The sequence below is a fragment of the Rhodotorula toruloides genome (genome assembly GCF_000320785.1).
Source record: "Rhodotorula toruloides NP11 unplaced genomic scaffold Scaffold23, whole genome shotgun sequence".
Lineage (NCBI taxonomy): Eukaryota > Fungi > Basidiomycota > Microbotryomycetes > Sporidiobolales > Sporidiobolaceae > Rhodotorula > Rhodotorula toruloides.
Genome location: NW_015622983.1, coordinates 299,251 through 310,147, shown reverse-complemented (window position 1 = coordinate 310,147; position 10,897 = coordinate 299,251). Strand labels below are relative to the sequence as shown.

General features: G+C 62.4%; 5 protein-coding genes across 5 annotated transcripts; 3 read left to right on the top strand and 2 right to left on the bottom strand.

Moving 5' to 3' along the window:
• Positions 1-215: 215 nt before the first annotated feature.
• RHTO_03883 (uncharacterized protein) lies at positions 216-3,887 on the bottom strand (the record flags this gene model as incomplete). The annotated part of the gene is made up of 4 exons (XM_016417552.1): positions 216-366; positions 431-2,936; positions 2,990-3,178; positions 3,242-3,887. 4 exons carry the CDS (start codon positions 3,885-3,887, stop codon positions 216-218), a joined length of 3,492 nt encoding a protein of 1,163 aa, XP_016271204.1.
• A 154-nt stretch (positions 3,888-4,041) lies between these two features.
• Positions 4,042-5,650, top strand: RHTO_03882 (uncharacterized protein; the record flags this gene model as incomplete). Its single annotated transcript, XM_016417551.1, has 2 exons — positions 4,042-4,053; positions 4,112-5,650. The coding sequence occupies 2 exons, from the start codon at positions 4,042-4,044 to the stop codon at positions 5,648-5,650; spliced, it is 1,551 nt and encodes a 516-aa protein (XP_016271203.1).
• Positions 5,651-5,945: 295 nt separating this feature from the next.
• Positions 5,946-7,394, top strand: RHTO_03881 (uncharacterized protein; the record flags this gene model as incomplete). Its single annotated transcript, XM_016417550.1, has 2 exons — positions 5,946-6,236; positions 6,297-7,394. 2 exons carry the CDS (start codon positions 5,946-5,948, stop codon positions 7,392-7,394), a joined length of 1,389 nt encoding a protein of 462 aa, XP_016271202.1.
• A 192-nt stretch (positions 7,395-7,586) lies between these two features.
• RHTO_03880 (zinc-binding alcohol dehydrogenase) lies at positions 7,587-9,058 on the bottom strand (the record flags this gene model as incomplete). Its single annotated transcript, XM_016417549.1, has 8 exons — positions 7,587-7,800; positions 7,863-8,015; positions 8,078-8,255; positions 8,335-8,612; positions 8,678-8,729; positions 8,791-8,799; positions 8,872-8,992; positions 9,053-9,058. The coding sequence occupies 8 exons, from the start codon at positions 9,056-9,058 to the stop codon at positions 7,587-7,589; spliced, it is 1,011 nt and encodes a 336-aa protein (XP_016271201.1).
• A 395-nt stretch (positions 9,059-9,453) lies between these two features.
• Positions 9,454-10,850, top strand: RHTO_03879 (uncharacterized protein; the record flags this gene model as incomplete). The annotated part of the gene is made up of 3 exons (XM_016417548.1): positions 9,454-9,590; positions 9,673-9,764; positions 9,829-10,850. The coding sequence occupies 3 exons, from the start codon at positions 9,454-9,456 to the stop codon at positions 10,848-10,850; spliced, it is 1,251 nt and encodes a 416-aa protein (XP_016271200.1).
• Positions 10,851-10,897: the final 47 nt, after the last annotated feature.

The following is a 10,897-nucleotide window of genomic DNA, read 5'->3' as shown; positions in this document are numbered from 1 at the left end:
GACATCTCGAGTTGACAGCGCCGGCGATTTTGGCGGGCTCGTCAGTAGCAGAGAGGTGGCGAGGACAGCAGTGCGACGTCAGCGATTCGACCTGCGAGATTAGCCCGCGGAGAGGAGGAAGGAGACGGGCGACTCTCGCGAGATGGGGCGAAGAAGAGCGAGAACGACAACATGCACGCCATACAAACCATTCAATGTCTACGCCCGACGACCTCCTACTCGACGACGACCCAAAGCGGCCTTGACAACCTCGTCTCGCTGCCATCACTCAAGTCGACCAGGCGAAGTTGCTCGACGACGTGCGAGCCTGGCCGGATGGCGAGGAAGCGGATGCCGACTGATGCGCAGCTGTTCGGCGCGAGCGGGCTGTGTGACAACGCCGGTACGTCAGCGCCGAGCGAAGTAGAACCGAGAGCAAAGCCAGACTCACCCGATCCGGACATCGTTCTCGAGCGGGACCAGGCGCGCCACCTTCGCATCTTGCTCCGCTAGCAGCGACGCCGACTTGCGCCCTTTGACAGCACCAGTTGGACCAGCCGGCGCAACCTCTTTGCCCTCCCTCGCAGTCGCATCGCCATGCATGTGCTCGGGCGGCACGCCGACCGTGAACCGTTTGACCTGGTCGCTCTGGTTGAAGACAAACACCTCGACGAGTAAGACGTCGAGGAGGTTGACGCGGGGCATACGAGACGTGGCGAGGTTGGTGCGCTCCGCAAGCGCGCGGGCTGCAGCGGCGGAGGGAGCGGGTGAGAAGGCGGTGACGGGACTTGCGGGTGTGGCTGGACTGCCGCTCGGCGAGGAAGACGGGTCAGGCGATGCGGGAGGGAAGGAGAAGGCGGCGTGATGCGGTGTACCCGAGCCTGGCGAAGCGTTCGGATCTGGCGAAGGCGGCGCCAGGCCCGGCAAGGTCGGAGGCGGCAGGTTCTCATTCGTGCGACCGATGGAGGAAGCACCAGTTGCGTCGCCGGCGAAAGCGGCGGGTCGACGAGACTTGGCCTGCCGAAGCGGGACGAGCGAGACAGAGACAAGCACCTTGCCCATCGCCATGGACTGCTCCGGCTCAGCTCGAGGCACGTCCACTGCCTCGAGCCCAAGTCCAAGACTGGCTGGAGGCGGAGGCGCCGCGTGCTCAGCCGGGACAGGCGTAGCGAGGGACGACCGCCTCTCCCAGCTCGTCTCGCCATGACCGACACTGCCAGTCCTCGAGGGCGCGCCGTACTGAGACGGAGTCGCAGAGTCTCGTCCGCTGACGAGGTTGCTGACCCAGCTCGCTCGCTGCGCCGACTTTGGCCGCTCGAGCAAGCCGCCCATATGCGGTACGGGCAAACTCGACCGCTTGCCGTTTGGCGCAGACATCGGCGGTGGCGTCTCGGTGCGAGTGGGCGTGATGGACGGCAGAATTGAAGCGAGCGCGCTCGTCGAAGAGTTGGACACATCGGTCGCAGAGTGGCCGGCGTGCGGGAGGGAAAAGAAGCGTTTCGGGCCGGTCGAGGCGGAGGCGGAAGTCGACGGTGCGGGCGGGGAGAAGGGAGTCGGAGGGAGTGCACGAGTTGAAAGAGGTCGATCGGTGGATGTTCGACTCGGTACAGGCGGGTGAGGCGGGACAGGCGGTGGAGGGAAGCCGAGCGAGCCTTTCCGGGTCATGACGGGCGACCTGAGCGAGAGCGATGCGAGGGACGACATGGTGTGTCGCTTGGACCCGGCAACCGACTCGAATTCGACATTAGCCGCGGTCGACGCAGGTCGAAGCGGGAATGAGACGGGTTTTGCGGGGAGGGCCGCGGACGGCAGAACTGGCGCTGCGATCGAGGTAAGACGGACTGGAGGAGCGAGAGGTTGCTGGAAGATGGCCGGGCGAGGAGGTGAGCGCTGCGCGAAGGATGAGATGTCGAGCGTGCAATGCCATCGCGAGCGAAAGGCTGGAGTCGGCGATTCGCCATCGTCGTCCGTCGTCGCCCCATTCCCTACGTTCACCTCAACGGCATCTGGTACTGCATAGCCATCGTCTGCGACCGCTCGCCCCGACACGATTGGCCGTCCCTTGACGACAACCGTGACGTTCCTCAGCCAAGCACGGGCTTGTCTCGTTGCCGTATCGTTCGCGGCCGTAGCTGCCGGCACGAGGCTACCGCGCCGCTCTCCTTGCCCGACGCCTCCGACGAGGGCTGACGCCGCGCCATCTTCCGCGCCGAACCTTGCCGTGAAACGCTGCGTCGGGCTGCTCGCCACGGCGATAGGCACAGTACCGACGCTGCTCGAATCTTCGCGGCCGAGATCGCTGAGAATGTTGGTTGGCGAGGCGGAAGAAGCGGCGGAAGGGACGCGAGCGATGGCGTAAAGGAAGTTCTGCTGGGCGTTCGAGCCGCTGATAAGGATGGGCCAGTCTTTCGACACCGTGTCGCCCTTCGGTGCGAGTGAGCCGGACCGGATCTCGCGGACCTCGAGGTCGTGCTGCTGATTCGACCGCGTCGGTTGTCCCACTCCCGCCGCTCCTTCGACCGAAACCTCCAGCCCTTCCACCTCGAACCCTTCGCCCGCGGGAGCTCCGCGAGGCGCTGAAAGCTCGACTGCAAGCACCACGCCGTCCTCCTCATCTCTTTCCCAGACTCGTCCACCTTCTGCCAAGCCCAGTGCGCCGACGGGACAAGGGAAGGTCCGCATCTCGAGTCGGATTGGTGACCGAATGGGCAGCACCCGACGGATAGAGCGTCGAAGAGAAGGGTGGAGGAGAGATGCGTCGTTGCTGAATGCGGATGCGCCACCAGCGGAAGAGGAGGAGAGTGTGCGAGTGTGCGAGACGGAGAAGGAGCGAGATGGTCGTGGAACGGGAAGAGTGGGCGGAGGCATGGGAGGCAGGAAGGTAGGTGGCAGTCGCGAGAAGGGAAGGTGTAGCGGCGTCGAAGATATGGGGGCGAGGGCGGAGAGGAGGTTTACGTCTGCGTCTACGAGGTCAGCCGGGTACAAACGCTCAGATGATGGGTCCGCTCACCATCGTAGCTGTCAGCCATGTAGTCGTCGTCCTCACTGGCGGCTGCACCGCCCAGCCCGTCCATCGAGTTGTCGCCGACAATACCGCTCTTCGCCTTTTCCAGCAGTAGCGCTAGTCGCGGGTCATCTCGCAGCGAGACTGTGACGGTAAGAGATAGTCGAGGGTCGGCGAGATGAGTGCGGACGAAGGCTGTGCGCGACGAAGTGTTGTCAACAACGCGCTCTCGCAAGGGTCGAGACGGTTGAATCTCACCGACATCCGCGCAGAATTCCCACACGCCGACCCAGCCGCCTGCCGGTCGCTGTGCAACCCATGCGCGCCCGCTGCTCTCGTCAAACTTGACGTTGGCGACCTGGACGCCTCCTCCCGCTGTCCCGCCTCCGACGATGCTCGGTATCTCCTTTGCCTGGCCAGCGTAGTCTTCGCCGGCAGTTAGGGCAGGGAAAGGTGCAGGCGTGAGGGGGACTTTGGCGGCGAGACTGCCAGTGAGGGACGAGGTTCTCGTCGGTAAAGGCGGCAGACCCGTCGGGAAGGTGTTGGGCGCGCCCTCGACGAAGCTGAGGTCGGCAGAGAGGCCGAGGTGCGGCTGAGGAAGGGATTGACGAAGCAATGTCGCTGCTTGAGCGCGGGAGAGGGGCGAAGTCGAAGTCGAGGTAGAGGAGGGGGAGGTGGGGAGCGAGAGGACGAGGTGGAATGAGACTCGCTCGTCGAAGTACAGCGCTGGTCGCCGCTTGCTCGCCAGGAGTCGTTCCACCCATCTGTCCGTGTCCCGCACCAGTTGCTCGTCTGCGAGGCCGGCGAGAGTCGTTGCAGGCGGGGCTTCGGCGAGGAGGGCGGGCGAGGCAGAGAGGACGATGTCGAGCGTCGCGCCTTTGAAGAACGCTGCTGGGGAAGTCATCGCAGCCGTATCGAGCCCATTCAAGCGCAGTCTGTCACGGAAAGAGCGATGGGCGGTGACAAGTTCATCGACGACCCTCTCTTCCTCCTACCGCTCACTCGCAACTGCTTGCTACCGCTTTATTCGAGTCTGCTTGCCCACTGCACTTGTCGATATGCCGAAAAGAGTGCGCCCAACCCTCCGCAGACGCCGTCCTCACGTGCTCACCTCGCTCTCCTCCTCAGACAAGACGCCTACCTCGCCCGCCTTCCCCGTTCCTCCGTCTGCCAGTCGAGGTCATCGACATCATTCTTACCTACGCTTACGGCCCCGGAGACCCTTCCGAGCACGCACGAGTCCCTTACGCCGTCTTCTGCCGGCATCTCCAACCCTCATTCGCCAGATTCCTCTACCGCGATGCGCCCGTTCGCACCCTCCGAGCCCTGCAGCTCTTCTGCGCAACGTTGCGTCGACGCCCCGACCTTGCGGTCCACGTGCGAATTCTGCGCATCGACTTCCACGATGAATACTGGAGGGGACCAAGTCGGCCGGAGCCGGGCTTTCTCCCATCGTTCCCTGAAGACTACGAGATTATCGAGGCGCTCAAGTGTCGGAGGCAGGGACACGGTATCCTCTCCGGACAAGACCTGATGCAGTTGTGGTTGCAGCTTAGCGGGCTCCGCGTCCTCATCCTCGCACGCCTCCCGCCGGACCTCGAGACTCTCCTGTGCGGGACGGAATTGCAACAGCTCACCGAGTTGGAAGAGCTGCACATTGAGGAATGGCGGCACGAGCACGACCACGATGGGGTACAACTCAAGGCTCAATTGGCACGGCATCCGCGCCTGCGAAAATTGCACTTCCGCTACATGGAAGACATGCCGCCTCTCCCAAGTCCCGGCCGCCAGGATATCTTCAACGCCCAGATCAGTGCACTCAGCATCACCTGCGACCAAGGTGGATGCCCGTCACCCGACTTTGCCGGCCTTTTCCCGGAGCTTCGGGACTTCTTCGCCGTCACTGCAACGGAGGACGACCGTGTCTCGCGGTACATCGAACAACTACCGGCATCTGTTCGCACGATCGACCTTCGACGTACCGACAACAACTTGGGACCGCCGGAGGACGGTGACCCCGTTTGGGACGACGTTCTTTCCCTCCTTCCAGACTTCCCCGATCTCGACACGCTCTACCTTCCATACGGTACATTTGACAAAGAGGAGCTCGTCCCCTACCTACGCTCCTCCCGCATCCGGCGCATCGGCTTCGACTGGGACTGCCAACTCTCCGACGACACCCTATCACAGATCGTCCGACTCCCGCAGATCGAGCACATCACCCTTAACCATTTGCGTGAAGACTGGTACGCCTATTATCGCGCCGGGCTTCCCCCGATCAAGCAGCCTGGCATCTTGGATGCAGACTGGGCTGCGCTTCAAGACGTTGGTCGATGGAATCTGTGCTCACCCCAGTGGCCGGATGGTGGAACCTGGGAGGGTCTCCAGGCTTTCTTCGCCAAGGCGGAGGAGCGGGACGTGGTCGTCGACGGCACGGCACTCGCCATCAAGAAGCGCTACGAGGATTGGCGACAGGAACAGCTGGCGATCGTCGTTGAACAGGGCGTACAGCGTGGGGACTGGTCAACGGCAGACGAGTCGGACTTCAGCTGGCAGGAGATCAGGGACTACATGGCGCGGCAGTGGACGAAGGAGCGGAAGGAACACTTCATCACGCCGCCTGGCCCGGCGCCTCCGCCTTTGAGCTCGAGCTCGCAACCTCTCTAGACGCCGTGTGTCTCTCGCGTGCAGTGTACGAATAGCTTCTTGCTCCCCACGGCAGACGAGGAAGCAAAGTTGCGACGAGCGAGAGCGAGAACAACTTGAGATGCTTCGTTAGCTGGCCAGATTCGCCCAAGGGGCTCTTGAGAGTCTGCGCAAGAGTGAAAACGGCCTCCTCGTAAACTGCGACGCTGTCGACGAGGACCAACCTGCGACTTTGCCTCTTCTGCTCGTCCCGCTCACTCGCTGCTCCTTGCTACCGCTCCGTGACCCGCTTGACTGCCTTCTTCTGCTCGCCGGAATGTCTCTCGAGATACGCGCGCAGCTCGCACCGTCCCGCGACGCCTGCTCACCGCGCATGTCCCGCTCGCAGACCTCATCGCCCTCGCACCCCATCAACCCCTTCCCGCTCCTCAGGCTCCCGCATGAGCTGCTTGACATCATTTTCGAGTACGCCTACGAGGATGACAAGCGCCCGAAGCCGATTTGCCGCGACCTTCACCAGTTTGCCCAGAAGCGTCTCTTTCGCGGTGTCTTCCTAAGCAACCGTACGGCGCTCGCCACGTTCTGCGCATTCCTTGACACAAAGGCTGTTCTCGGACGATATGTACGGAGTCTGCGACTGTAGTTCAACAAGGAGACGCGTGCACAGCCGACCCAAATCACGAATGGCACGGTCAAGGCTGTCGACTTCGCCGAGCTTCTTCGCCGGTTGCCTGGCCTGTCGGAGTTGTGGGCTGCACACCTCGGTGACGATCTCCTTCGGGTCGTCCTTGAAGGGGGACTCGCGAGTCTCAAGCGTCTTGAGGTTCTTTCCGTCACTTCGGAGTCGCTACTTTCGATTGAGCAGCAAGCCTGGACCACCCAGCTCAAATGCCTGCCGTCTCTCTATCACCTGGACCTCGAGTATTCGGCGGCGCGAGTCCTGCTTCCTCCAACTGGCGCGTACGAGAACATCACGGTTCTCGTCCTTACCGACGACAACGTTGATAAGTGGCCGCCGTACGACTTCGGCACTGTCTTCCCAGGTTTGCGAGCTTTCGACGTAACCGAGGAGACCGGCATCAGCAGCTTCCAATCGATAGTGGCAACCCTGCCGCGCGCGCTTGAATCCTTACGGCTGACGAATCGGTGCGTGGATATCGACGACGGCGCAGCAGACCGAGGGTCTCTAGACGCAATCATGCCTGAATTCATCGATCTTGAACTACTCTACCTCTCCAGAGGCATTTTCACTTTGCCGAAGTTGGTGCGGTACCTTCCAACGGCCGCCTTCCTCGTCTGGCTCGGCGTCGGTCCGGCAGCACCAGTAACAGACGAGTTCCTCCTCCAGCTTGTCGATGGCACACTTGAGGTCTACCTCGAGAACTTGACGCTGGACTATGTCGACTGCGTCCGCGGGACGACGATGGCCAGCCAGAACTACGAGCTCAGCCCCGAAGCAGCCGACACGCCTTTCCACACGTATCCCGACTGGTTCGGTCCCGAGTGGCCGGACGACTGTACCGAGGCTGGCCTGCGCAAGGTGCTCGACGAGGCGGAACTGTCGGGAATCGAGGTTGACGGGAAGGCTCTCGAAGTCTTCGGCTGGGAGACGGACTACGATCGAGAGGTTCACAATGCCCTGCTGTCGTGGGCGCTCGAGACGGGCGACTGCACCGAGGCTGAAGATGTTCTGGGAGTAGATGCCGTCAACAGCTTCTTCAGGGACGTCGTGGGAGACTTGGGCAGCGATGATAGCTGGGATTGAGTGTAATATAAGTGTTCTCGCGCGATTTGGAGAACCGACGATGGACTGGCTCCGGGTTGGTTTGCGAAAGCGGCGAGACAACTCGCGCGGGTGGGAAAGTCTCTTCGTCGCGACACTGCGCAGCTCACGACCTGAGTGCTGAACGCTATAACAACAGCCTTGGCACTGCAGGAAGAATACGCCCCTTGGCCTCTACAGCTTCCCCTCCCTTCCACCCTGGACCTTCACGACCGCCTTCCCCCAAGTCTCCCTGCTCCCCAACGCCCTCAAGCCCTCCGGCACCGCCGCAAGTCCGTCGTAGAGCTTCTCAAAGACGGTCCCACGGATCTGCTTCTTCTCGAACATGTCGAGCAGCGCGCCCCAGACTTCGGGGACGACGTTGGGCTCGTTCTTCACGTAGGCGCCCCTGTGTCCCCCTGCAAGTGTCAGCAAGCCTATTCGTGGGAGAGAAGGGAGAGCAGTGCGCACCAGAAGACACCCATCGCCGAGCAGTTCTTGAGCAGGAGGAGGTTGGCAGGGATCTTCTCGATTGAGCCGGCGGCGAATCCGACGACGACGAGGCGGCCGTTCCAAGCAATGCACTTGAGCGACGGGACGATCATGCCGACCGGATCGTAGACTCTGGGCAGCAGGACGAGGCTGATCAGCGACGGTTCGGGAGAGGCGAGAGCGCGCAAACGCACACGTCGACTCCGTGACCCTCCGTGATCTCCATCACCTCCTTCTGCCACCCCTCCTTCGTGTAGTCGATCCCGTAGTCTGCGCCGAACTGCTTCGCGACGTCGAGTTTGGCGGACGAGCCTGCGGTTGCAATGACTTTCGCTCCGAGCGCTTTGGCGATCTGGACGGCGGCGAGGCCGACTGCGACACGGACCCAAGGTCAGGAAAAAGAAGAGTGAGTGCCGAAGAGCGAGAAGGGAGAAGTGTCGACGGAACGCACCTCCTCCAGCGGCAGCGTGCACAAGCACCCAGTCGTCCTCCTGCGTATTCGCGCGCGTCACAAGCGCCGCATACGACGTCGGGAACGTGATGTACAGTCCCGCCGCCTCGTCCATACCCATCGTCGAAGGGACCTCGAGCAAAGTCCGCCAGTCGATCTTGATCTTCTCGGCGTAGGAGCCTTGGCCGGCGCCGAAGACGCGCGTCTTGCCTGGGATGAAGTCGCAGCCTTCGGGAATGGGGGAGTTGGCGGAGATGACGCCGGAGAACTCGACGCCGCTGCAGGAATGGGAGCAAATGAGTTTGTACTGTGCCCTGTTGAGAGGCTAGTGAGTTCAACTCACGCGATCCAGGGGAATGGAGGCTTGTTCTGGTACTTGCCCTGCACTTGCAAGACTGTGGAAAACGAAGAAGCATTAGGACAAGCGGGAAGAAGCAAGAGTGTGCCGGTACGTACTGTCGAAGACTGCGCGTTCAAGCAGGGTCAGCGCGCCCGTTCAGCTTCTGACGCGCTGGTACGGAGGAAGCCTTCACTCACAGTTCAACCCTGCGTAATGCACATCCACCAAGACCTCGTCCTCGCCCGGCTTCGGTTCCTCCCACTCGACCAACCGAGACGGCAGCTCCTCCGGCTTGATGTACTTCTCGATGACGTATGCCTTCCTGCGAGTCCGTGCATCGTCAGTAAGCCGTCTGGGGGTGCGCAAGGGTGTTAAGACGAACATGGTGGGGAGGCGGTGGGGAGCGAAGCTGAGAGAGCGGGGACAAGGGCAGGCGGTTCGAGTAGCTGTGGCGGTTGTACAGCGGTCTCTAAAGACGTAACAAGCAGCAGCAAGAGCACAGCGGGGTGAGGAGAGGTGGAGACGAGTGCGAGCGATCCTCTTGGACCGGCAACTCGACACTACCGGTTAACCTCGCTCGGGACGGTTGTGCTGGCGCTCACGAGCATCGAGCACTATGCTAAAGAGTACCCAGCTAGACGCCGCACGATCGGATGTCCTGTTCTTCTTTCCCCACCTCCTCTTCCTCGTCGACTTGATGAGAATCGCTGGAACGGGAGACGAGGCGATGGAGACTGCGCGGGTGCTGCTATGACTTGCTGTGGCATGAGCTGGAGGCGATGTCGAGCCTGGCGTCGTTCTGCGGGCGTCGGCTTGCTCCTGTCGGTTCTGCGCAGTGCGCAGCGACGGAATCGCCGTCGTTTGTCTCCCGCTGTCGCTCTTTCTCCTTCTCTTCACACTCGAACACCGCGACAAGGTATGTTCTCGACGATGCAGAGTCGCTGGCGCCTTGCCGACATCCCGCTGACCTCCTGCGCCGCTCACCTCCCCATGCGCAGCTCTCTTCTCCTCAACGACCCCTTCGCCTGTCGCACCAGTCTCGCCGACACCATGAGGGCAGTCGCAGCCTGCCTGCTGCTCTCTTCGCTGGGTAAGCCGGCGCCGTGCTCGACGAACTGCATAACGAGCTGTTCGCTAACTCCGCTTGTGCGCAGCTCTCGCCGCCTCGCCACACCTTGGGGATTCCACCCTCGCTACTGCCGTCCCGCCGTACGACAACGCCGACGCACAGAAGCAGCCCGTCGTCGAGCGCAAGTTGGCCGAGCAGGAGGAGGCGCTCAACGACATCATCGAGATTCTCAAGCTCGAAGCTGCTGCCGCTGCGATGACCGAGTCGCACTCGCAGTTGCCGCTCGTTGCTGAGGCAATGAACCCCGAGGACTCGCCCGACGCTGCTGAGGCGGACGACATGGACTTTGACGAGGACCTCACTGCTCTCGTCGCCGAAGCGGCCGACCCCGAGGACATCGACGTCGACAAGGACTTTGCTTACATTCCCTACGAAGACTTCAAGCCTGACACGCACGACTTCGACGCAACGCTCACCGACCTCGCCGACCCGGACTTCGAGGCGTTCCCTCCGCCTCCCGAGCGCAACGACCGCCCATTTCCGCGCCCTTCCCGCGGCCCTCCGAAGGATAAGCACGACCGCCACCGTCCTGACTTCCCTGATAATCCGGAGTACCGTTTCCCTCATCCATCTCCTCCTCCCGACCGCGACATGCCCTTCCCGCCTCCTCCCCGCATGGGCCGCCGTCCGCCGCCTCCCCCTCCGTTCGGGCGTCGTCCGCCTGGTCCTCCCCCGCACGACCGTGAGCGCCATCCTGGACCTCCGCCCCGGCGCGGAGAGGAAGATGGCTTCCCTCCCGGTCGTCCGCACAAGCACCACCGACTCGAGCACGACGAGCATGAGCACGAGCCGCACCACCACCGCCACAAGGGCAAGAAGCACCATCGTCACTCGTTCTTCTCAACCGCTCGCCACGCCTTCTTCGCTTTCCGCGACAACAGCTTCTTCGACCTTGCTTGGACGTTCACGAAGCTCGTTATGATGGCGCTTGTTGGGAGGGAAGTTGTCCGCATGTGGCGTGAGATGAGGGAGGGGAGGGTGAGGCTTGACGAGGAGGAGGACAGGAGGGAGGAGTTGCCGGCGCCTGTCACCCAGGAGAAGGCGTGAGCTGGCCTCCTGCACAGAGCGTCCGCAGAATGCCAGCTACAGCGGTG